The 26,093-nt window shown below is 36.6% G+C and overlaps 2 protein-coding genes across 5 annotated transcripts; one reads left to right on the forward strand and one right to left on the reverse strand.

The window, feature by feature from the left end:
- Nucleotides 1–1,527: 1,527 nt before the first annotated feature.
- LOC103967353 (trafficking protein particle complex subunit 3) lies at nucleotides 1,528–6,873 on the reverse strand. 4 transcript variants are annotated; one of them, XM_018652370.2, is made up of 7 exons: nucleotides 6,737–6,873; nucleotides 5,231–5,401; nucleotides 4,125–4,217; nucleotides 3,907–4,004; nucleotides 3,455–3,554; nucleotides 2,602–2,784; nucleotides 1,528–1,956 (listed from the first exon to the last, which is right to left on the reverse strand). In XM_018652370.2, exons 3-7 carry the CDS (start codon nucleotides 4,179–4,181, stop codon nucleotides 1,834–1,836), a joined length of 561 nt encoding a protein of 186 aa, XP_018507886.1. In that variant the 5' UTR covers nucleotides 4,182–4,217; nucleotides 5,231–5,401; nucleotides 6,737–6,873; the 3' UTR covers nucleotides 1,528–1,833. The 4 variants fall into 4 exon arrangements, with proteins under 4 accessions (XP_018507886.1, XP_048420236.1, XP_018507891.1 ...); XM_048564279.1 differs by lacking the exon at nucleotides 6,737–6,873 and adding an exon at nucleotides 6,263–6,609; XM_018652375.2 differs by lacking the exon at nucleotides 6,737–6,873 and adding an exon at nucleotides 5,490–5,609.
- A 10,959-nt stretch (nucleotides 6,874–17,832) lies between these two features.
- LOC103967337 (protein translation factor SUI1 homolog 2) lies at nucleotides 17,833–20,549 on the forward strand. The gene is made up of 5 exons (XM_009380602.3): nucleotides 17,833–17,990; nucleotides 18,546–18,632; nucleotides 19,778–19,983; nucleotides 20,062–20,115; nucleotides 20,278–20,549. Exons 2-5 carry the CDS (start codon nucleotides 18,596–18,598, stop codon nucleotides 20,320–20,322), a joined length of 342 nt encoding a protein of 113 aa, XP_009378877.1. The 5' UTR covers nucleotides 17,833–17,990; nucleotides 18,546–18,595; the 3' UTR covers nucleotides 20,323–20,549.
- Nucleotides 20,550–26,093: the final 5,544 nt, after the last annotated feature.

A 26,093-nucleotide genomic window follows, 5' to 3' on the forward strand; every position in this document is an offset into this window, starting at 1 on the left:
CCCTCGTTTGCCAGGCATTCATCCTCTTGTGGTACCAATGTGTCAGCATCAAGGAGTCTGACTACACCACCACCAATGGCAGCAAACCTGACAGCATTCAACGAGTCTGACTTCACCACCAATGGCAGCAAACCTGCAACAATGAAAATGAATATGAACCTACATAAACAAATTTTATAGAGCACACCCATTTTTACATCTTATATTTTTTTTAATTTTTTGTTTTTAGATCGAATAAATTAAAGAATATCAAATGACAGAAATTAACAATAGGTATGTAAGAAGTAAAAAGAGTTGTGTGGATAGCACACCCATTTTATAATGTCACTGACATATGAAATGATTTAGAATCTTCAAGAGTTAAGAAAGCCGAATTATACTGATACGTACACAATTAGTAGCAGAGTCAGAAATTTATAACAATGGAGTCATAAAATAAAAACTTCCAAAAATTGATCATACATTTCTTATAATTGCCAATTTATACATATATTTGCAAAAAATTCATTCGAAATCAATAAACCAATATGCAAACACTAAAAATCTCAATAAACTTAGGATGAGAAAAAATACTGATATGACTGGAATTTTGTGTACAACCAAGTGTGATAAAGGGTGCTGACCAAACTTGAACACCAGAGAAGCATGAATTAATTAGGAGATATGAAATCTAGACAGAGAAGACGTTTGCGTGTTCGACTAGTCTTCATCTTGTTTGAGAACTAGTTTGCTAAACCTTTTTTTCAAGTGAAACAGAACACAAACGACATAGTTTTGTTTGGTGTCAATTTAAAATACAAATTAAAGGTCTCCCTATTTCATTTGTATTTAGCTAGTATAAGAGTCAAACGAAATTATAAAGGGAGGATTTTATCAGTTACTGGGGTCTACAGCAGCCTTGGCTCCGACAATAAGACTTCTTATCAAGAACACAATGGCTCATAAGTCAATGTCGTTAACTAGAATTAGCGCTAAGGATGATTCCAAGTGAGCAAAGACGCAAATTATAGGAAGGAGGGAAGTCGAAGGAGAGATAGACAAGTGAAAAATAATAACCATAAAACATCTCTTTCTTCCCCTCGTATACACTTTATACGAGTCATTATGTTTTTGACAAGAGTTCTTATTGCGTATTTATAGGTAGTATTTGCTTTCTTAATTCTCAAAGATTTTAAATGACTTTGTATTTATTCTCGCTAAAGGTGAATTCGGACTAAATTGGCGAATTCGGACTAAATTATTATGACTAGTCCATTATGTGGTTTAGCCCACTCCCTCACTCATTAGCGTAGATAATATCGAAGGTATTAAAAAAAATTAAAATAAAAAATAGCTCTAGTCCCAAATTAATTCAAAAGCAAATTGACAGTGACCATTAGGTTAACAAGGCTAATTGGCAAGCAATTGATTGTCTTGATAGTTAAAATCTTTCTTTTCAACCTAGTGCGTCTAGCGTTCAAACTCCCCTCCTGTCTTTTCATGTTGTAGAATAATATAAGAAAAAAGGAGCAGATTAGTCTTGGAGGATTGATGACAAACTTTCTGGTTCGGTAAAATAATGCATTGTTAGTTCACGTTACAATACACCTTCTTGAAAACATATATGTTTTTCTCACAACCCATTACATGAAAGAAAAATATGGTTGAGGGTCACAAAACATGCAAATTGCACATTTAGTCGTTTCCATGGTTCATCGGAATGGTAAAACCTAACGGAGGGTAAATAAAGACACGGTTGTCGATTCAATGTGCCCGCGAATGCATACTAAATATATAACATTTGATTTCAAGGAATAAAACAGTTTACATCTCAGGTTACGCTGTGCAAGCATTTTACTCATCATCTTTGTACGGGTACTCTTCTGGAATTTGCTTGAGGAGCTTAACTTGCAACTCGAATGCATCATCTCCTCGAAGCATATCACGGATCCAACTGATTTCAGTCTTCATCGATACCTGACCACAGAATCAAGGTAACTGTAAGGCAAGGCAAGAGAAAGAGTAAAGACGCAGAGAAAATTCAAGTATGTCTGAAGACAAAATAGACCCTCCACCACCCTTTCACATTTTTAGGTTTTAATAGAACCTTCAAAACCCCTATATTCCAATCAGGAAGTAACTTTTAGCCTTACCATGTGGATACCCTCACTCTACAGCGATACAAGTCTTCTTTGATATATCGATTAAACGTGCTTAAGGGAATAGAAAATAGGGACCCTTCCATTGGCGAAGCAATGGAAAAATTTATACGAATACATTGTGTAAGAAATAACTACAGCAGGGTTTGAAAATATATAAATATAAATAGATAGATAACGAGTTTACTAGCAGCGAGGTAGCTTTCTCAGTTGCAAGTGCTGTAACTAATACTTTTAATAAAAGGAATAAAACCAAAACCATCCGTGTTATTCTCTATGGGAGTAAAAATAAAATCCAATATCAACGATAGAATCCAGTATCAACGAGGCATGTATACGAGTAAGAAGTTGTCTTCCGTTATATAAGCACATAATTGCAGTGGAAAAAAGGGAAAACCATAAATCACATAAAGGGGGAATATTTCAAAGCAGTGCAGTAGAAGAGGTTACAAGTACAACTCACCATTTCTAAGGCCCCTCTTACAACTCCACTTAAGATATTGCAATAGTAAAGACCTTGGCAAGTATCAGGAAGCTCAACAAAGTCTACCAGAGGATTGTCCTCCAGAACAATACTGCAACATGTTCCATCAGCATCCCAATTTGTAACAGATGCGGTGACCCCCAAGAACATTTTGAAACCAACCTGTAGAAAAAAATATCGATGGAGCTATTATGACAAAAAACTACTTCATATCTTCGTCTGGAAGTTTGTGGCAATTAAAAACACAGCAAAAATGAACATTCTAGGTCCAGCGAAGCATGAAAAGAGTGCAGCAAACACTTGAGTAACTGTCTTGTGGAAGGCAATACATGTACTCACAAATCACAACCCAGTCCCATTACCATTTTTCCATCACAAGACAGAGCCTCAAACCCAAACAAACGGATAGACTACCCTTAAATCCACTTCCTAATGATTCTAAATTCAATATTGTTAGGGCTACTAATATGCTTTGTTGCACAATCAGTGGACTGGATTCAGCATTTAGCATTTTGACAAGTATCAATCAGATATATTAGCCATTTACCATGATCCAAATCATGGTTTTCACTAACAAACCTCCATTGTCATCCTCAAGAAGGGAGAAGATAGAATATGTGGATTACATTTGCACCAATATTTGGTGAAAGATATTGGTATACTATGGGAAGTAATAGAAGCTTCGATAACTACCATGCATCAGGCGGTAGATTGAAGTGAAATGTACAGCACATAACAAAGTTCAGCACAAAAGAAACAAGTACCAGGTTTTAGAACAATTAAGATCCACAGAATATTCAAATTTAAAAGGAAACAGATGTTAATGACAAACCTTTGCAATTACTTCAGCTGTCTCCTTGAAGTCAACACATCTAGATACATTAGATTTTGCTAGAAACTCATCAATTAATCGAATGCCGATATTATAGCCCCTGAGATGCAATAAATTGTCGTGTTATCAGCTAAACTGCAAAATTAACTACATTTATATCAATAGTTATGGTTACTGGCCATCAAACATTCAATGTAGCCAAATTGTCATCGTTGCAACACATGTATAGTTCAAATCAAAGATTGACATAAATTAACAGCCATAAACAGAATCGTACAAGAACGAGAAAACCAAGAAACCAAGATAGTTACCGATGCATGCAAGCACATACTTCCATATAATTTAAATGCTAGAACTAAACTTCTAAGAAAGGCATAAATCTCATAGAAAAAAGAAAGAAATGTAACATCAAATTTGGATATAGAGGATTAAAGAAGAGAAAAAGGAATTACATTTGATCAAGCTGCTTGTTAACCTCTTCAACCTCCTCAAGATCCGTGAGCAGCTGGCGCACAATTGCCCCATACGTCAACGTAAATAACTCCGCATTCTGAAACCATTTCAATTTCCAAATTAAAAGAATAAAGAAATAATTTAGTTATTTAAAACATGTTAGGATGCTGAGAAAAAATTGAAAAGTTAAGACAAGGCGAGTTAGGGTTTCACTTACCACGCGTTCAATGTTGGCGAAGATTGCATCACCAGATCGAGGGCCAGCTGGAGGCATGGTGATCTGAGCTGAGACTGAGAAGTTTGAAGGTTTCTGTACAAAATTACAAAAAATAAAAAATATAAAAAAATAAACTCAAATTTTAGGCCTGGTTTGATGCCCATTTTTTTGTCATTTTACTGTTTTGACTTTGAGCTTTAGTTTTCATTTGAAAAACACTTATAACATACAGCTTTTTTTTTCAAAAAGAAACTAAATACCCACCAAAGCTGATTTCTTTTCTCTTAATTCTTTTACGTGACTAATAATGTATGTTTTCACATAATTAAACAAACTACACAACTATAAACATAAGAACAAGTTAAAAAGTAAGAAAACACTACTCTGTAGTAAGGATAAACCAAATAACACAAATCAATATACATTCATCCACCTTCGCAATAAGATTTCCAATAACATAAAAGAAAAACACCCCAAAAAGTCAGGTTGATCCGCTATGGGCATCAATTCACTGTTCATGGTTTCTCTTCTCTTGCAAGGAAAGTTCGCTTAACCAATTGGTTGGTCCATATTTTTAATAAAAAGTGTGAACACAACCCAGTTCAGTTTCTCATCAATTAGTTCAATAGAACAATTCAAACAAAACCCAATCCACCAATCTTATAAGCCTACAAGGCAATTTCTCAGGACATGGCTTTCCACAAGCAGCTTTTTAGACACGTTTAATTACCTTCAAGTAAATATCAATTTTTTAAAAAGTCAAGGTGTTTCATGGATAGCCCCGCCTCGGCGAAAGCCTCAAGGCATGAGGCATTGCCTCACTGTACCTATAACTATTAATACAATATGTATGATGAATTGAAAATAATAGAAGTAAACAGATGATGAATTAAAAAGAAGTAAACAACCCATCAAAATTGCAAATAAATTTCGAACATATTGCCTATAGGTGAGAAACCATGACCAAATCAAAATTTTGGAACATATGATTATTAATTAGAGGTTTCCTTTGCTTGCGACCGAGAATGCAGTTTGAATAAGGCACAATTTCAAACATAGAGAGTCGTTTGAAGAAGAATAATCAACAATAGGTGAGAAACCCTAACCTAAAGTACAAATTTATTGTCAACTTGTGGGAGATTGACAGGTTAGACCGAAGATGGGAGAAGAGACGTTGCTGAAGGTGGGAGAAGAGACCGAAGAGGGGCGTCGGGGCTCGGTGGTGCTGGTCTGCGATTCTGTGTGCAAGGCTGCTCCTTTTTCAGCATCGAGGAACCCTGCCCAAAACGAGTTTCAGACTGAGTTTTTGAGTTTTAATTAAAAAACCTGCCCAGAATGAAAAAATAAAATAAAATAAAATCTAACCCCAGCAAAACACCACAGGCGCCTAGGCGGTGACCTCGCACACGTCTAGGCGAGTTTATAGGCTACTCTCGCTGGGCAGAGGCGTTTTCTTCATATCCCCACCCCAAAAACCACCTAGGCGAGTCTTAAAAATAGTTTTTTAAAACACTGGTAAATATAAATAGCATCGTAATTCCATGACATATGGACATACCTTATTGTCCTTTTGAATATAGGACATACAAGATTAGAACCTAATACTATGGATGGTAATTTATCACTCCACTTTTTGCTACGGAGTAGTCTATGCCTCTAAGGTCTTGTTTCCTGAAGGAAGAGCTTTCTTATATAAGTTTTCTTTTGCAAAATGGATCTGACCTAATGCATTTATCAATTCCTTATGCCATGTTTAGATGGGGTACTTTCAAAGTCCCAAAAAACATTGAACTCTATTCTTAAAACAGCACTACAAGACGACTACCAATGAACTGCTCAAATACTACAAAGCTACTGTAGAACACCAAAATTGCACTGCAAATGTACAACATCTACTCTAGAACATTACAAATGCACTGCAAATGTATAGCATCACGTCCTTTTAAAAGTCCATCCACACAATTTTTGTAGTGCTTTCGTAACTAATTTAACCTAGGTTCTATAAAACTTTAAAAGTCGTCATCCAAACGCGCACAGTACGAATCAGAAAAATAAAAAAACAAACTTTGGCACAAGAAGTAGTAATGGATATCTAGACATTTAATATTTGCCAACGGTGATATGACAAGGGAGCTCACACAGGTGAAGGACTCGAGGCACAGAGCTTGAGTGCATGTCAGGAAGTTGAGATATGCCTTATGGCCATAGTCAATACATCCAAATGTGTCAACTTTCAACCCCTCTCAACAAAATCAAATTACCCAAGATCCTTTTGGCCATGGCCGTGTCGATTAGAAGCGGACACCAAGAGCTTCAATCATCAATTTTTTTCTAAACCCCAATCACCAATTTCTTCCATACATCGATCGAATACGAAAAAATCCCACTTCCCCGATTGAAGCAAAATTCATAAAATCCATGAGGAATCAGTGAACAGAACTAAATCCCATACAAAAATCATCACCAAGTACCAAATCTCAGTGCAAATCAAGCAAATTATCAAGAAATCGCAAGCAAAACCAGTTTACTGACACTGACATGCCCTTGAAGAAATCCAATCAAATATATCAATCGCACTTGAAAGAAAATTCAAAATACAGAAATTTTCATACCTTTCAGCGACAGATTGCAAACGATTCCGGGGTGAGGAGGAAGAGGAGAGTGAGATCAGAGAGAGAGGGGAAGCGAGTTCCAGAGGTCGTTTTTGGACTGAAAATAGTAATGGCCTTTCTACGTTGGCCCAATGGACCTTTAATTTTACAATAGTTTAAGAGCCCGTTTAGAAATGTTTCTTTAGAGCAGTCCCAGCTTGGAAACCCTCTCCCCATTCAATATACTATGCTATCCACCCAGTGAACAGTAACTACCCTTAATAAACAGTCCACCTTTGCACTTCAATAGCCCTAGCAATAGGTAATAAAATAATAGTATTTTTTTTCTGGGAATAAATTCTCTCACGTTGAAACTATACCAAAGGGCACCCAAATTTCACATACATGTTTTGGAATGAAATCAAGTCGCAAAAGTAAAATCCTATGATATTTTCGAGGCCCTACCTTGCTCGGAAAAATGATGTTTCGCCGAAGCTCTCTCGGCTTAGCGATTTGTGCACCACAAAGATGAGGGTTGCAGAGATAGTGAAGAGAAAATAGTTTCAGAGAGTGTGTAGGTGGTCGTTCGTGGCGTGAAGTTAGTTAGGACGGCGAGATGGTGGTTGTCAGTGTCTCTGTGTTTGTAGGGATATAAAGAGACAATGAGGGTTATGGGCAGAGAGATTGAGGGAGCTCAGGGATTTTCCCCCCGTTTCCTGGTTTCGTGAAACTCACAAAGATGGTGAGGTTGTGATGGTGGTTTGGAGTTCGCTGGAATAGGAGGGCTATGTGGTCTCCTGACAGAAAAAAATAAAAACAGGCATCTGATTTTAGCTGACGTTAGACTCACCTCAAGTGCTCGCCCCAGCACAAATCCATAGGTCTGGCGCTCGGGCCTGCTCGGGCTCCCTCGCTAGCCAACGTTGGACTTCCTCCCTCAGGCAATCAGGCCCTATGCTGAAGCCTGTCCATCGAGCAATTGCTCCCGCTGGAGCTGCTCTTACATGTGTTCTACACATTATCTATATACTAAAACCCAAACTCGATGTTATTGTTTATTAATAGTAAAATGCCGAAAGTGCCCTTCCCAATTGATGTTGGTTGTGCCTTTTTTTTCAGTCCTTACGGTCCATTTATTTTTCCCTTTTCTTTCCATTTGTTTCTCTCTCTCTCTCCATTCTCAACTTTTGTTTCTCTCTTTTTCTCTCCTTTTCTATCCTTTTTTTCCTACATGTTTCAGATGCTTTGTTGGTTGTGTTTTTGAATTATTTTTTGTGGAAAGATGTGTATCATAGTTGCCAGGTGTCGATGAGTGATGCATTCTCTCTTGTGTTTGTTTGCTTTTTGTTTACTGGCTTTTAATTTCTCTTCTTACTCTCGCTTTCTTCTCTGTCCTTCTGTGTCGTTCTCAAAGATCATTTTGTTTTGCCATTCAATTTTTATTCCGCTGCTCACAAATTTTTTGTTCAACCGTCATGGTCTTTTCTTGTGTTGTTGTCAGGTTTTTCATCGTTGAAAAAAATGGCAGCAAAAAGGGCAAGACTTTAGATTTCTTTCATTGTGATATCAGTTGTTTGGAGTAATTTTCTTTTAAACTGATTTGGGATTTTGCCTTTGTTTGGGATTCTGATTTGTGCTAAGAAGGTTAGTGGCAGAGTTTATATGTTTGTTTGGCCATTTTTATCCTGTTTATGACATTTTTGTGCTAGGGTTTTTGAGCTTTGTTACTTACCCTTTCGGTTCTTTTTTTTTTTTTTTTTTTTTTTTTTGTTGCTTGATTTGTTTTGCAAGTTGCATTTGCAAAGGGAGAACAACATCTTAGATAGTTTCTGTGCTTATGAAACATTTGGGGGTAAGATTCACATGGTTATTTTAATATGTGGGTTTTGTTTCTTCGATTTTAAAATGGAAAAAACTTAACTTTTTTTTTTCCTTAGATTTTAATTAGAATGTGTTGTAAAGCTTTTTATGTATTGTTGTGGTTTATTGTAATAACTTGGCAAGTATGTATAATGAGCTATTAGTTTTGGATTTACAGAAATTAGATGTTCAATTAGTTGAGGTTATTTGGTTTGCTTTCAATTTGCTTTATTTTTTACTTTCTCTTATTGTCATGTATTTTTGTGACTTATTCTTATTCTGCAGTTGTAGTATTATGTTAGTTTTGCACAACAATATTATTTAGTCAGTGGTGGTGCCTAAATGTTACACATTTGGCCTAAGTTTTATACTATAATAATGCTCTTTGAGTTTGTGACACACCCTGATCCGAAATGTCAATTAGGACTCCGAATCGAGCTGTACTGGTCAACACCAAGAAGGTGACAAAGCCATAAAGTGTAGTGAGCGGGAATGAAATCAATTCGCACGTGATAATAGAGCATAAGTACAGTACAGTAAAATAGGGTGAGAATTATATCATCGATGATAATCGCCTACATCAAGATTTGCCAATAATCCTCGTCGGTACGAAAACTCTACTATTGACACCTAGATGGGCGAAAAATAAGGGTGAGTAGGCCTAAAAATAAAGTTTTAATAAAAACCTTTTAAAAGCGTTATAACCCCTCGCCATAAAACACGCATAGTTTTTAGAAAATAATACTACTACGTAGGTATAAAAACCAATGCCCAAGAGCAGCGAAAATTGAGGTATGCCATGTCACAATATCTTAGCAATAACAAATGTAAGCCAGGTGTCAAACCAATATAAAATAGTATGTCAGTCGGAGTCATCTAACGTGACCTGTACAACTGGATCTATAACTCATTAATCTAGGTTAGCACATGAGTCGGAGTCGCCTAGTGTGACCTGTACGACAGGCTGAGTATAAATATGTACGCTCAAGTGCTACAATCACGTAAAAGCTATGCGATAAATTGCGAGTTACCTACAAGTCGAAACCATCTATTGTGGTTGTACAACAGGCTGACACCAAACTTGGATCCAAAGTGAACGTGCAGTGCGGGAGGTGAACAATCATGTGAAGACTGGCCCTAACCCCGGGCGAGAGCACTAATACCGGGGTGTAGCCATGGTGAATGAATAAGAAAAAATAATAATAATAAAAAAAAGGGTAAAGGTTTTTGGATAGTGTTACACCATCTGAAAAGAAAGAAGGAAAAATATATATTTATTTATGTGAATAGTGTTGGTTTAAAATTCTTTCACAAGTTTTATTTACTTTAAAGCAATTTATTTATCATGGACGATTTTACTGCCTATTGCTTTAAGTTTTGATTTATGTGAATTGTGCTAAATTAAAGCCCTTGTTACAAGTTTTATTTACTTAAATACAATTTATTTATTATAATTGGAATTACCACCTATTGCTTTAATTTACATATTGTACTTATCTTTTGTTACGATGAGTATAGTATATACAGGACCTGAAGTTCCTTGATCAGATCAGAACTTGCAGTTTCTTGAGTCTTATCATATAAAATGATTGGACCCGAAGTTCCATCATACAAAAAGATCGGGCATGAAGTCCCTTGATCGGTCATAAAGTTCCTTGATAAGTACAATAAGTTTGAAGTGTCGCAGTGCTTTAACTTAATTGTAATAAAAGCCATAAGAGTCTCAATCTACAAACTATTAAATAAGGACCAGAAGTTCCTTATATCCATACTCAAAATTGTTAAGCAGAAATATTTATTAAGCGGATGAAATTGATTACCCGCGCTCTGCTGATGAAAACAAAATTGTCAAGTTTTCTACATGGTGACATGTCATGATGCAATATTAATTCGGTTGAGACATGTTGCCAACCATCAATATTTTTCAATACAACTCATGTTTGGGCACTAACCAAACATTACACATCTACGAGTTTTTGTTTATATTATCTTTATGCCTATTGCACCGCCACAACGTACTGAAATGAGGCATCATCGTGGATTGGGCATTGACGTTGAACACCATCTATCATTCAATATTTGGAACCCTTGACTGAGGATATGTTTACCGCATGGTTTGCGGATTGTCATTTTGATAAGACAATTTTCTCGTCGTTAGGGGGAGAAAATAACTTCGTTTCAGAAGAACAATGAGAAAATATCATTCCAGAAGAATGATGAGAAAAGATCATTCCAGAAGAACGAAAAGAATTTGTCTTATTTTAATTCATGAAGCAATCAATATAAAAACGAAGTGAGAATAATTGAATGATGCAACAATATACAAATCAAATGCCAGATGCATTTAATGATGCAACGAAAGTGATGAAATCACATATACTTGCTGCAAATGTGCCTACAAGAATTAATGTCCCTGTTAGACAATATAATGAGGTAGTAAATGATTTATCTGTTGCACGCCTGAAGCGTGGCAGACCTTTAGACTCAAAAGGTTTAGTCATTTGAAAGAAGAAGAATATGGTACTACTGAACTATTGCATTCCCGAAGTATAACTGTTGCATGCCAAAAGCATGATAGTCGCTGCATGGATATACGTCCCAGAAAGGATAATCCACAGACATGGAAATGTTGATATCTCATGCATGAAGCATGATAGACATATAGGTTCCAATGACTCAACTCCTGGAAGTGGAGATTACAATTCAAGCTCTATAACGCTCAAGAAGAGGTTATGATCCGCATTCTCTAAAGTATGACTGTCCTGGAAGAGACAGTGTAATGCCCTTGAAGAGGCAATGGATATCCAAATATATATAAAAATATATATATTTATGCATGCGCATGCACTTGAGAATATGAGATCAATAATTGATGATAACCAATGGTAATTTTGGTTTTTACAAGTAGCTACTAAATTCATCAATGAGTTGTGTTGATATTGAGTCCCGTTTCTTTTTTTTTTCGTCAACAAAATTATTAGCCAAAATGGAGAAAGGCAATTCCATTACAATTTTGTAAGAATGTGGAAAAATGGACCTATATACTTGAATACAATACAAATAGCCAAAGGATGTTGAACCAAGGAGGTTACATTGGGCATTTGTAATACAGTGAAATACACTTACATGATATGACACAAGGTTACTAATTGAAACCTGAAATTATACTCTTGTAAACGAGTTCAAAAAAAAAATAAAAATTAGAGAATTATATATGAAGGGTTGCGAGTCGCCCACATTATATCTCTATAAGTAAATCCATCAAATATACATGAAAGCAAATTGCTTTGTATAAATTCTAAAGGAAAATGTGTCATGAAGTGTAGAAAATCTATGAAGAATTCAAATTGCTTGAAGTAAGCTCCGAAAGGATAAAGCATAAAATATGTACTCAATATCAATGGATGGTATAAATTACCTTAGTGAGTACTTTCATTATGATATTGTTGCAACATACTAAAATCTCTTGCAAGAGTTGATGATATTAAATTGGGACTCCTGAAGAGTCAAGAAAGATTATAAAGTGTTGAGAGAAATATTGTCTCGAACTGCAGATTGAACAATATGCCAACACGAATCTTATTCATGATGTTTATGATATTAAAGAATCATATGGATTGAAGATTATGAGTTGAATACTCAAATGATTTAGATACTAAGAATGATCATTTATCTTCATAAGGGTAAAGATAAATTAATATTTGGTCCAGAAATACCACATCTTAGTGAAGTATATGATTTATTGTATTTGACACAATACATTGAATGAAATAAAGCTTATATATTGATATCTTCGAGAAATTACAAATATGTGCATACACATGAGTTAAAAAAAAAAAAAACAAACAGGATGAAGCCTTCACAAAGGTTGCTTATGTGAAGCCTCAGTACTCGGCAATACCCCAGAAGGGGGAGGCACTGGAGATTGATCATGTGGCACCCCAGTACTTGACAAAACACCAGAAGGGGAAGGCATCAGTTGCCTTTGGAATCTAGCAACGAACCTCTGGTGATCACTTTGAATCCGACTTTTTGGATTCTTGTAGCTGGTTGAGATCTCTTTTCATGCTCGTCGAGTAATTATTTGCAAGCATGTGTAACTCTATTTTCGTGCTTGAGCCCTCTGATTTCTTGTTTAAGATTTTGCTACCTCAGCCATCAATGATTCAACTTGGTGAGTTTGAGCAAGTAGGCGTTGACCCATATTGGATACAGAGCATGTACATTGAACACTGAGAGCCAAGGAATCTTGAATGGCCAACTCATCAGACCATTTTGAAAGGATTTTGTTATCCCTTGGAGTGAAAAGATTCTTAGCTACCACAGTAGTGGTTATGGTATTCTTCATCACAAAGTCCCCAACCGTAAGAGGACCATTAGAAGATAAGAAGGACGGGCGTCATATTTATCCTGACGCTGCTCGTCTGTATCACTCCTAAGACTCAAATCTAAGCAAATGTTAAATGGGCAAGCCATTTGCAGAAATGATAAAGGACAAATGAGGTCAAATAAAATCTTAGAAGTGTAAGAAAGGGAAAATTTCTACATGCAGCAACTTTATGAGCATACTTTTGAATACAATTGATGTCTATATAAAAGAAGAGACAACAAAGCCATTTGTTCAAAGATCGAAGAGGCACCGCTCTCCGAATTTCAAAAGCCAGATTTTCCTGAATAAAGTTCGTTGGCATTTTTCAGATACAATCTCAACTTTTTTTTGGATATCGCGTGCAACTTTGTCAAAGATCTCTGACAAAGTTAAAAATACGTAAATCTTACTGTTCTAATTACACCATAGTTGCTGATAAGAGTAAAGGCACATCACCACTACATGCTATTGAAAAATCTCTATATATGTCGACCTTCGTTCTCCATAACAAGGTAAACTTGCAAGAATACCTAACTCTTCCTCATCTTCGAGAATGCATCTTCAACAAAGCATCTCGAAATACTCAATTTTCTTTCTCTCTGAGAATACCTCTTCAAACCAGTCACATCAGAGCAAGATTACCTCATATCATCAGGGACGAGAGTAAGAATATCTCATATCATGCAATCTCCCTATCATTTCCTTTGTCTTTGTTCTTACTTGCAAAGACAAGGATAAAGAAAGCAATATGTCAGAACCTTCACTCAAACTTTCGGTAATGAACCGACTGCCTGGAACCTTTCTTGATTGCTTACCTAGAATTGCTCTCGAGTACTCATCTTCAACTGTTAATGGAGTTGGGTCTCAAGTCATCAACATCGCAGAATAATTGGCCCGTTGTTGATTTTTTACACTGAAACTGACACGCATGGATGAGTCACCAAGAAGTGAAGGACCATTCAAATGCAAGGTTTGCATTCCACTCTTGCATCAGAGGACAAATACTACAAAATAAGATGCTAAACCTGCATACGGAAAATACCATTTCCACAAGGGGAACAGATAAGGCAAGTGAAAATGATACATTGAAACATGTGGAGACAAGCACAACAAAACACGTGCCACTTCATCCCCGACAAAGCCTAAGATCACTTGTCACATGAAGCTCCTCATGGTCCAATTTCATTCAAGATCAAGCCTAGACGACCCTTAAAGAAATTACAAGTCCGATTAAAGATCAAGTGTCCACCATCCTTGAATCAAATTCAGCTCCAGATAAAAGTAGTAAATTCAGACCTTTGGAGGAAGTCTAGCAGAAGGCCCTCCAACCCAGTTCAAGAACAAGCCTGTGGAAAGTTAACAAGTAAAACCCCTCTTTCGGCAACTCTTCTTGCTAAGAAACTGAAGCAGAATGATCAATGATCAGCCTAAATGATTTGAAATTAGGAGGAGATACTCATTAGGGGGAGCATCCACCACAAATCAAGATTTTAACGAGTCAATCGAAGACTTGTGGCCATCCAAGGAAGAGTGTTATGAATAATATGTAGATGGCCCACATGAATAGTTGTTACTATTTATGCACAGTATTTTTACTATTCATTTAAGAAAAATTTGTAAAATGGATAGTGTTCTCTTTGCTTATAAAACGAATGAGGATAGAAGCCACAAGGCTCACAAAAGAGGAAGAGAGAGAAAAGAAGAAGAGAAAGAGAGAAAAGAGAGGAAGAGGAGAGGGGATAATAAAGAGAGTTATTTTGTACTCTTATTATTCTAAATTATAATAGAAGCACCACTGCTGCTCCAAGGACGTACTCCAGTCACACTGACTGTAGAGGAACCTCGTAAATTTTGTGTCTTGTTTTATTTGTTCCACTGCACACACTATCGATTTAACAACAATATCTTATTTATTTTTATTTTTTTATTTATGGATGTTGATTTATATGCAAAGCCCATTCTCACCTTTTGGGCTAGACTACTTTTTTTTTTTGTTTTGTCTCGTAACTTGATCCAACTTGTATGAACTTTATTTTTTGATATGTTATATATTTTTTGTGGTTCAACAGGTGGATCAACGGCAACTCCCAAATGAATTCTTGAGGATGATAGGACAAAAGAAAAATTTTCATTTGCGGTTTGGAACTACGAAAAATAATTTGAATACGAATGATCTTCTGATTTCCAATGTTTCTGAAGACACAACCATGGAACCAACAACTCCGCAGGCCTTGCTAACGGAAATTACAGCGTCTTCAACACGGTTTCATCTTCTACTTCCACACTTGAAACAACTGCCCAATCGCATAAACGAAAAAAGAAATCAGTCATAATGTCTCTTTTTAGCAGCAGTGAACAAAGGTTATAACTTACCAAACAGTTTTTTTACAATGTTAAGGTTTTTAACTATCATGCATTCATGTTTGTTAATTTTGCTTATGTATTTAAATTAGTGACGTGGAAGAAAATTCAGAAGAAAATCCAAAAGACTTTGATGAAGTTCCAATCAATTTGTTGAGAAAAAAATCATCACCGATTGGTACAAAGACGGATCCTCTTGCTTTAAAAAAAAAGACTAGGTAAATATCATTTATCCTTATTTTTTTTTTCGGTGTAAATTTATTCAAAAATAAATTTGCCACATTGATCTAAATGTTTAGTTTTCATTTTCCTTTGCCTAGGTTGCTTTCCCAGTGGTGAAAAATACTTGACCAAAGCTTCAGTTGTTCCATGCATCAAATTTTACATATGTATCAAACAATCACCCTAAGATTTTTGCCATGTAAATAGCTCTCTCTAATCTTGACAGCACAATATTTTTTGGTATGTAAATAACTCTGTCTAACCTAGGGAGCATAATATTTTTTGCATGTAAATAGTCCAGATCTTTAGTATCTAAGTGCTTTGGTGCAGCACAATGGATGACTGTAATATTTTTTGTATGTAGATTACCAAAAATTCTGCATCTTTTACCCTATAGATTGTATAACTAAAGATTTTCTTTATTAAAATTTGCGATCCGTTTGATTGTAAATAATTTTAATGTTGTTACCTGTTTTTACTTGTTTTCAGCCCAGTATTTGGTGCAATTGTTAATCTCGCATCTAGGTGCCGGCAGGGTTTTCTAGTATGTCTCTATTGTACACTACTTCCTTTTTTTTTTTTTTTTAATAAATAAATTTATTATTATTAAGGGGAAGGGAATGGTTGGAAACTATTACAATAATATGGGGAAAGGGGGCAGATTAAGACCCAATTCAGTATTGCATTTTTTTACCAAAAACTACTTTACTTTAAAACTAAGCAATAAAAAATATTTTGTAAAAATAAAATATACTATTTATTTTAAAAGTCATGACCTACGAGTTTGTGATGTAAACATTGCCTCACTCACATATTGTTGAGTAACTAATTTATTTATTTATTTTTTAAATAAGGAAGGAGACTAATATAAAACACAAGTGCCTGCATTTAACAACCGCAATTTACTTGCTTGAAGTCTATAGACAAGGAAACAAAGATGGAGAAAATGCGGTTGCTCCAAAGTGGTGGCTGTCCTTTAATCATAAGGTCGTCCAAACCCTAAAAGATGAAAATGGTTTTATTTTTGGCGCAGTTCTGCATTGGAATCGATCTTCGGCTGATGTCATACCAGATGAAGCACTAATGGCTATTTGAGCACGTAGAGGAACATTAGTCATATGTAAGCCGTCTTCTTCTTCTTCTTCTTCTTCTAGAGAATTAGAGGATGAGCTTTACGATGAACTTCGTCTTGTTCCTTGAGATAACTTGAAGGGCTTCGCCAAGTTTAAGTGGTTTTCGAGGTTTTGAAGGCAAGTGCAGAGAAGTATGGAAGCTCTAATACATGCATTGTAGGTCATTCTATAGGAGCTGGGATTGCTCTCCGATTGGGAATGGCATTAGGGAAGAAGATTATATATATATGGACATGCAACAATTGTAGTTGATCAATAAATTCATGAATTATTTGGGTTTATGAAAGACAATAAGACATTGCAAATAAATCCTCATCAGAAGTAACATGAAACATGAAACTCTATTTCTCATGAAAACTTTCGTATCTCATTCTGCGGTGAATTGAAATTTATTTTTGAAGGGGTCAATGACAATATATTTTTTCTTTGTTGAAAATGCACGATGAGGATCTCGTTTTTCTTTAACTTCTACAATCTCGGTTCCCTATTTATTCCCCTCCTCAAAGAGTTTTTTTACAAACAAATGCGTATATCTAGTGATGAAAATTTGCCTTTGATGCACAAAGTATTGTGCATCATCAAGAAGTTTCACACAAATGAAACCAGATATCTCAGACGCTATACATATGCATGAATGGAGGAAAAAATAGGAAGAGAGTTGTGAGTGAAACAAGTTAAAACACAAAGTTTAGTATCCAACTCTTCAAATTTAAATACAATATTGGTAAAATTTAATTAGGGAAAAAAATTTCGAGCTCGTCGTATGAGATTCGAACTTTTCCTATAAAATTTAAACTTAAAATCTCTTATTAACTAATACTATAGTAAGACTTGAAAAGTAAGAGTGAGATTTTAAGAAACGTGATTTTTATTTAGAATTGCCTTTCAAGCTGACGTCAATTACCAACATAAAACGTCGCCGTTTAATTCCAGAGCAGACAAGGTCAGTAGAGACTTACCAACCCAAAAAGCAATACGCAGCTGTTCTTATTTACCTCTACTCGCTCCCATTAACCGACAGCTGTCACTCAAACTAACAAACCCCAAAAGCGGTGCCCACATCAGCTCGTATACGATCTAATCAAAGCTTCTGCGCGTGAAACCCAACCAAAGCCCACTGTCCTACCTTTCACATAATTTTAAATTTAATTTTATTAATTAATTAATTTATATCTCTCCGAAATCCCCAGTTTCCGTCTTCCCAAATAGAGTTTATCTTGTAAACGCGAGAGAGAGGTCGGGAGAGCTCGCTCAGGCTTATCTGATATTTGGGGTTAGGGTTTTTTCTCGATCCGACTTGCCAATTCCAAAACCCTAATTATCGGATCGGGTAATTCGCCCTTCGATTCCCCTCGATTCTGTTCATCTCTGTTTTAGGGTTTTGATGGTTTAATTTCTGGTCTGAATTTTAGGGGTTTTGTATAAATTCGAGATCTTTGTTTGGTTTGTTTTTAAATTGATAATATTCTGAGAGTGTAGAACTAATTTTTATTGTTTATAAGATGAATCTTTAAATTTTCACGCCCTGATCTGGAAAAACAAATGTAAATTAAGTTCTTTTTGGTGTTCTGATCTTTTATTTTTCCAGTAAATTACTCGAAAAATATATTATTATCATATTTGATTAGATGAAGCCGAAAAGTTTGGTGCTTTTTTGGAACCCTCGTTTTGTTTTTGGGCGTCAATATTTATTTTTTCCTAGGGCGAGATTGCAATTGATTTGATATAGATTTTGTTTACCCCCTTATGATTGCACAGTGGATGATTGTGGATGAGTGCGAAGCTTCTTTTCGATTATGTTATCTGTGCCTGTTATGTTGTTCTTATCTTGATTATATTTGATTGAGGTCATGATGATTTATCAGTTTTTTTAAATATGATCCAGGTCTGAGCATTCTGTTTAGCAGGCCCGCTTAGTTGAATCAGCTAAGTTTCATGTCTGACATCGATGTACAGCTTCCCACTGCCTTTGGTATGTTTTCTGTTAATTCATAACTCATTTGAGTGTGTTTGTGCGCTTGAATGCATGCCTGTGTACCTAGATGCCTGATAGATCATTTTTTTTAATTGAATTCAATTGGATAAATTTTTTAATTGAAAACCTGTGTAGGTGCTCGAGAGATCATTTTCAGTCATCGATACAGTACTGTTGTAATTTAGTAGTTGTGCTGTTTGAGAATTGGTGTGTAGTTGTTTCTTCAGCGACCTGACCAACCTGATCTACTCAAGAAACCAAGCTAAACTGCTTAACTGGGCGTTATTGACAACCTAAATGTTTGGGTTTGGGTTGGCTTGGCTATAATTCATATGAATCTGAAGTCGTTAGTTCAGGTGTTAGGAGCATGATCTTTAAGATCTGATTTAACGACCTGGAGCAATATGCATATGTACTGGTGAAAATATAAGGTTGTGAGTGTGGGGATTTGGACTGTAGGCATTGAAGTTATTGTTTACTGTTGCTTCTTAGCCTCTTCTTTGTTAATCTGTCATTTTCATTTTTATATGTCTTAAGCACAGCAGAGATGAGGGCATCAAATCCCACATTCACTTGGATACATCGCTTTTCCTAGAACTTATGAAAAGTGATGGTAGGCTACTCCATTTTAATTTATTGGACATTTACTTCAAGGTATATAGATGTGATCATGTGACTCTAATTGGATGACACTTGCCTTATATTTATACATCAAGTGAGAGAGCATACCCTTTTATGAATCTGAATTACGCCCAAAAGCTAAACAATTTCACTGCTTGATATGTGAGTGAACAATGATATAAATCAATCCATTTTTATGTAGTTATACTCTCGTAGAAGGCTACCCCCTTTATTTTTCTCTCACAGTTCTCTTGATTGTTGATGATTTCTGTGCACATTCATAGTTGGAAACTAAAAAATTCTGATTCAATGAACCTTCAGAGTGCGAAACGAGCGTGTAGAAAATTTGGTAGTGGCCATGAAAAAAATCTCACGTAGATGACGTTTTCACTATTTGGATACTAGATTAGAGCTTTATATTTTTCATGAGATATGAGCATTTATTGTTGCCTTGTTTGTCTCTCATCCTTTCTTATACGTCCCTCCATTTATCTAATGGAATTTCTCTTTCTTGGGTTCAGATCCCTTTGCTGAGGCAACTGCTGAGGACTCTGGTGCTGGGACAAAAGAGTATGTGCACATCCGTGTACAGCAACGCAATGGCAGGAAAAGCCTGACTACTGTGCAGGGACTGAAGAAAGAGTTCAGTTACAACAAGATACTCAAAGACCTTAAGAAGGAGTTTTGCTGCAATGGTACTGTTGTCCAGGACCCAGAACTAGGGCAGGTGTGTGCTTAACGGTAAAATCTATAATTTGGTTTCCAATACACGCCCCCTAAATGTCGTCTTGCTGTTGGTCCGCAGGTCATTCAACTTCAAGGTGATCAGCGAAAGAATGTGTCTTCATTTCTAGTCCAGGTATTTATGTGCTCCACCACATAATGGTTTGATGATGTTAAATGTTCTATATGTCGTATTTTAAAAATTTCAAAGTTGCTGCCTTGTTATTCTATTAGAGGGGGTCTTATAATGCACAATTTGGAGGAGTCTGGACCTGATTCACATTTTTGTTTTCTACAGGCTGGGATTGTGAAGAAAGACAATATCAAAATTCACGGTTTCTGAGCCGTTGCAGCAACTTCGTTCTCTGCAGAATGAGTCTCTCTAAACCCTCAGTTGAGAACTTTGTTATCTGAATATTATATCAACTATAAGCTAGTCTGCTATGCGAATCGTGGTTCCGGTGTCTTCTAAGTTTCAAAAAACTCTGTGATGTGGGATACTTGTGGAGTGTATGACGATTTGTGGCTGTCTTAATTTCAATATCTATAAAGATATTATGTTTTTACCTAGATTTCACATGTAAATTATTCTCTGTGAAGGATATAACAAATAAATATGAAATTTTTTGGTGGTGATGCAATCGTAATGTTTCTGCGCCTTCGTGATTTCGGAGTGCATCACCACCCTCCCCCATATGACTCACTGCCAAACCCACCCAAACACCATCCTGGTAACCTCCTCTGCTAACCCCCTCGCCCCTCTCCAGATTTCCCGGTCCCGTTGAGCCACCCCTGAACCATTAGCACGCACTTTCCCAGCCACCCCTTGTCGCCTCTCTGAACCATGAGCACGCACTTCCCCGCCCACCCCTAATCACCACTGTATCTGAAAACCTGAAGATTAACCCAATGCCGATGTGACAAGTTGGGTGACTACTATGAATCTACTGCATACAATCTACATTTACTCCTTAGAATCACCTCTATTAATTACATAAGATTTCTGCTTCAAGTAATGTCAGCCAGCATTACCCCTCAAGCTGGTGCATAAATATCACATATGCCCAACTTGAATAGTAATGAGTAGAAATCTTTGCTTGAAACAGCATGAGTCAACATATAGGCTAGCTGTTCTGCAATCTTGATGTATGGAACCTTGATGGTATCATTCACAAGATTATCTTTGATAAAATGTCTATCAACTTCAATGTGTTTAGTTTTGTCATGTCGAACTGGATCATTAGCAATTACAATCGCTGCTGAATTATCACAATACGACACCATTGGCTTCTTAGGACCAAATCCAAGCTCTTGCAATAAGATATTTAACCAAATCAACTTTGTAATAGCATGATGCAGAGCACTGTATTCAGCTTCTGCACTAGACAAGGGTACAACCTTTTGCTTCTTGCTTCTCCAGGTTATTCCCTCCCACAAATGACACATAACCTGATGTAGACTACCTACCAAGCTTAGACCTTGCATAATCATAGTCGGTGTAACCTTCTACATCCAAGTGCCCATTCTTAGAGAACAAGATACCTTTACCAGGATATGACTTCAAATACTGGAGGATTTGATCCACTGCTTCCATATGTTGAGTACTTGGGTTATGCATAAACTGACTTACTACACTAACTGCATATGATAAGTCAAGTCTAGTGTGAGCCAAATAGATTAACTTCCCAACCAACCGTTGGTATCTGTCTTTATTGGTTGGTACCTGATTTGGATAGATCGTCAAGCCATGATTCACTTCTATTGATGTGTCAATTGGTTCACGTGCTGACTTTCCAATTTCAGCCAAGAGGTCCAAGATGTACTTGCGTTGGGAAAGAAATATTCCCTTCTTAGACTCTGATACTTCTATTTCTAGGAAATACTTTAGAGCTCCCAAATCCTTCATCTCGAATTCCTTGGCTAGGTAAATTTGGAGCTTTTCAATCTTATGCACATCACTACATGTAACCACCATATCATCCACATACACAATTAACATTGTAACCTTGTGACCATCATGCTTAATAAACAAAGTATGGTCAGCTTGAGACTGCTTAAATCCATACCTTTTCAACGAACGTCTAAATCTTAGATCATCACGCTTAATTCATATTGTTTCAGGTCATAATGTGCCTTTTTTAACTTGCACATTTTTCCTTTTTTTGGTGTAATTCTTGGAGGAGGATCCATGTAGACCTCTTCTAGTAAGTTTCCATGCAAGAACGCATTTTTTACATCAAATTGGCGTAGCGGCCAATCCAATTTTAAGGCAAAAGATAAGGTGACTCGAATATTGTTTATCTTAGATACTGGAGCAAATGTTTCCAAGTAATCAACTCCATATGTTTACAAGTCGGGCCTTGTACCTCTCGATAGATCCGTCGGGTTTGTGCTTGACTGTAAACACCTACCTACATCAAACAGTCCTCTTCTTCCTAGGACGGTTCACCATGTCCCAAGTAGCATTCTTTTGTAAAGCTTTCATTTCCTCTACCATGGCAGATTTCCACTTTGGTTCTTCAATGGCTTCCTGAATGACTTAGGAAGGGAAACGGAAGATAATTGAAATGTAAAGGCTAGATGAGACTTGGAAAGACGGTGATAACGGATAAGAATTGGGGGATTGTATTGTTGCAGGTGCATTCTCATGAGAAGCTGACTGGATTTAAAGAGTGACTTCGAGAGAGAGATTTTCTCTAGACTCAACTGGTACTGTTGTAGGCTACTTCCACCTTTTCTGATAAGTTTTGTAGACAACCAGAGCCTTAATAACAGGAAAGGATTGAGTAGGCTCAATGTCTTCTCTAATTCTACCAAATTCTCACCTCCACAACCTGGATTCCTCCCCCAAATGGGAGAATTTGATGCTCTCCTTGAAAATAGTTGTCTTGTTCATGAAACTCAACATCGATGGAAATGTAAAATTTCCCAGAGGGAGGATGGAAACACTTGTACCCTTTTTGAGTGGAAGAATATACCAAAAAGACACATTTCAGTTCCCTTGGATCCAGATTATCTCGATGTAGTGAGTTTATGTGAGCGTAACATATACAACCAAAGACCCCAGGAGTTATATTAAGTACGCCAGAGATAGAGTGAAAGGTAGACAACACTTGAAGATGTGTTTGATACTCTAAGACATGAGAGGGCATTTGATTTAATAAGAAAGGCACTGGCATTACAACATCACCCCAAAATCTTTTTGGAACATTTGTAGTGAAACAAAGGGATCTAGCCACCTCAAATAGATGACGATTCTTACGCTCCGCTATACCATTTTGTTGAGGGGTATAGGCACAAGTCGTTTGGTGGACAACCTCATGCTCTAAGAAGAAATCTATAAGAGGCTTATTGAGATATTCATTTCCATTATCTGACCGAAAAACCTGAATCTAAGCATTAAACCAAGTGTAAACCAGTTTGTAAAACCTAGGAATGATAGAGCCCACATCACTTTTGTGCTTCATTAGATAAATCCAACAAACTCTTGTGCTATCATCAATAAATGAAACAAACCACTTAGGACCAGAAGTAGTAAAAGTAGAGAAAGGGCCCCAACCATCGGCGTTAGATGCGAGAATTATACGCACACAAATTAACCCTCTTTTTATCAATTGTAGTAAGTATGTAAGTAGGGATCGTTCTGGACCGGGGATTAGGAGGGATTGTTAATCACTTGGATTTGACTCAAAAACATAAAAACAAGTTTAAAACACTATACTAGACTCAAAGAATGCAAAACTCAAAATAAGATAGATTAAGACTAAGACTAAACAAAATATGGGGGGGGGGGGATTGAGGTTTTGACGAAATTAAACTAAAATGGATAGATTGTAAAGAAAACAAATTGTAAATACGAATTTGATGGAATTGAATGGATGGGAAGCTAGCTAAGGGGTTCATCTCCACACATGTTATACTTGCACACAAAATGATTTCTAATTGCTTTTCAATAAACCATGAATTCTCAACACCCCGGGTTAATTTGGTCCGTTTAAATTAACCGTCAAGTTTTCCTTAAGTTAATGAATTGGATGATTGCATACGACAACCCAAAGCATTCCCCACAAGTTCCCTACATGAATTGCATAATAGAGATACAAGCAAGAATCATTAAGTTCTTTGAAAATCATAAGTGTTGACGGGGCATTCGTTACTATGAATTGCATGAAACTTATGCCAAGAATTTACTTAACGCGATTGTTTATAAGCAACCTCCGCTACTTGTGAATATAAGTTCATAACTATTATGTGAAATTACTTATATTCTAGCGTCATATTCATGCATGAAAATTAAGCGTGCACTCTCAATAAACATACATAAATAGGTTATCAATCAAATAGTTAAACAAATTGAATCCACAACTTATGAAACGCAATTGGAAGTAATCAAATCATATTGCAAGCATAAACATGTATTTCGAATCCCCCCCTAGCCAAGGGGGGGGGTTTAGTTCCTCACACGTACAAAACAAAGATAAGTAAATTTAATCATTGGAATCAAGGAAAAGAAAACACTTAAAAATTCCAACAACTCAAACTTGAATTGTATGAACGTTTAGGCCTTTCTCCTCCTCTTTGTTGTAGTACAAGGTCTAAGGATATTATTGGTGTGTATTGTGTATGAATGGGAATGGTTGGGTAGTGTTTTGGAGGGTTGGGGAGTGGTGGAAATAGAAGAGAAGAATGCTAGAAATGGAGTGGGGATGCACGGCTATGGGTTTTCAGGATGTGTTTTGTGTTGTGTTGTGTATGAATGGAGGTGTGGAATGAATGAATTGTGTGATGGGATTGCATGGTTTTATAGGGAGAGAATGGGTGAGAATGTGAGAGAATGTGGCTGCAATGATTAAGGGAATGCATGTGAAAAATAGCTAGGTTGGTTGGTGGAAAGCTGGAATTGCAAAAGGGGAATGCAAAGCCACGGCAAGGTGTTGTTTTGGGTGATGGGTGCATGTGTTGGCTGATTTATTTGTTGGGAAAACATGTGAGGGAAGGATTATGGTGAATGATGATGAATGCATGTGGAAGTGTGGCTGAATTGAAGGATACATGTGGCTGAAATGAAAGGGAAATGAAAAGGGAAAAGCTGGAAATGGGAGAGGAGCCACGACAAAGGGTGTTTTTGATGGAATGGATGGTTCTTTGCATGTGAATTAAAACTAGGGTGAATGATGATGAATGCATGTGGATTAAAGAGGGAGAATGTGGTGCAATGATGAAGTGGGAAGTGGAAGAATGTGGTTGGAATGGTGGAGGAAGGCATGACAATGATTTGTTGTTTGTGTGAAGTGTGTGTGAATGGTGGTTTTGCATGGCTTTGATGGATTGTTTGATTGGGCTAGAGGTTTTGCATGGCTCAAAGGATTGTTTGATTGGGCTAGGCCCTTTGTTTTATGTCCCAAAGAGCATACAAGGCTTCAATTTTGTCCATCCTCTTTGCTCCATGATTAAGCTATCCAATCCATGCCCAAAAATGCTCCAATAGCCTCAAAATGCACTTTCTTGCTCCCTTTGCCATGAGGACCTAAAAACAAACGAAAATAGCTTAAACTACTAAAACAACTATGAATTAACAACATAGATGCACGAAAACAAGTTAAGTAAGTCGCCTAAATATGCTCCTATCAGTAAACCAGTTTGTAAAACCTAGGAATGATAGACCCCACATCACTTTTGTGCTTCATTAGATAAATCCAACAAACTCTTGTGCTATCATCAATAAATGAAACAAACCACTTAGGACCAGAAGTAGTAAAAGTAGAGAAAGGGCCCCAACCATCGGCGTTAACTATTGAAAAATGCCTTTTCTTGCCAACTTTGTCATTAGGATCTACAAACAAATGAAAATAGCTTAAAACACTATAATACGTAGTAATTAGCTAACTAAATGCAAGGAAACAACATAACTAAGTAGCATAAATATGCTCCTATCACACATCCCGGACCCGCTCCACCACCGTAGCACGATATTGTCCGCTTTGGGCCCTGACTACGCCCTCACCATTTTGTTTCTGGGAACTCACCCATCATTGAAGTGCTCTTGCGCGCTACTCGCTTAATTTCAAAGTTCTCATGGAACGTTCTCACGCGCTACTCACTTAACTTCGGAGT

Source organism: the organism of the source record quoted next, unplaced genomic scaffold (assembly GCF_019419815.1).
Source record: "Pyrus x bretschneideri cultivar Hongxiangsu unplaced genomic scaffold, Pyrus_bretschneideri_v1 Contig38, whole genome shotgun sequence".
Taxonomy (NCBI): domain Eukaryota; kingdom Viridiplantae; phylum Streptophyta; class Magnoliopsida; order Rosales; family Rosaceae; genus Pyrus; species Pyrus x bretschneideri.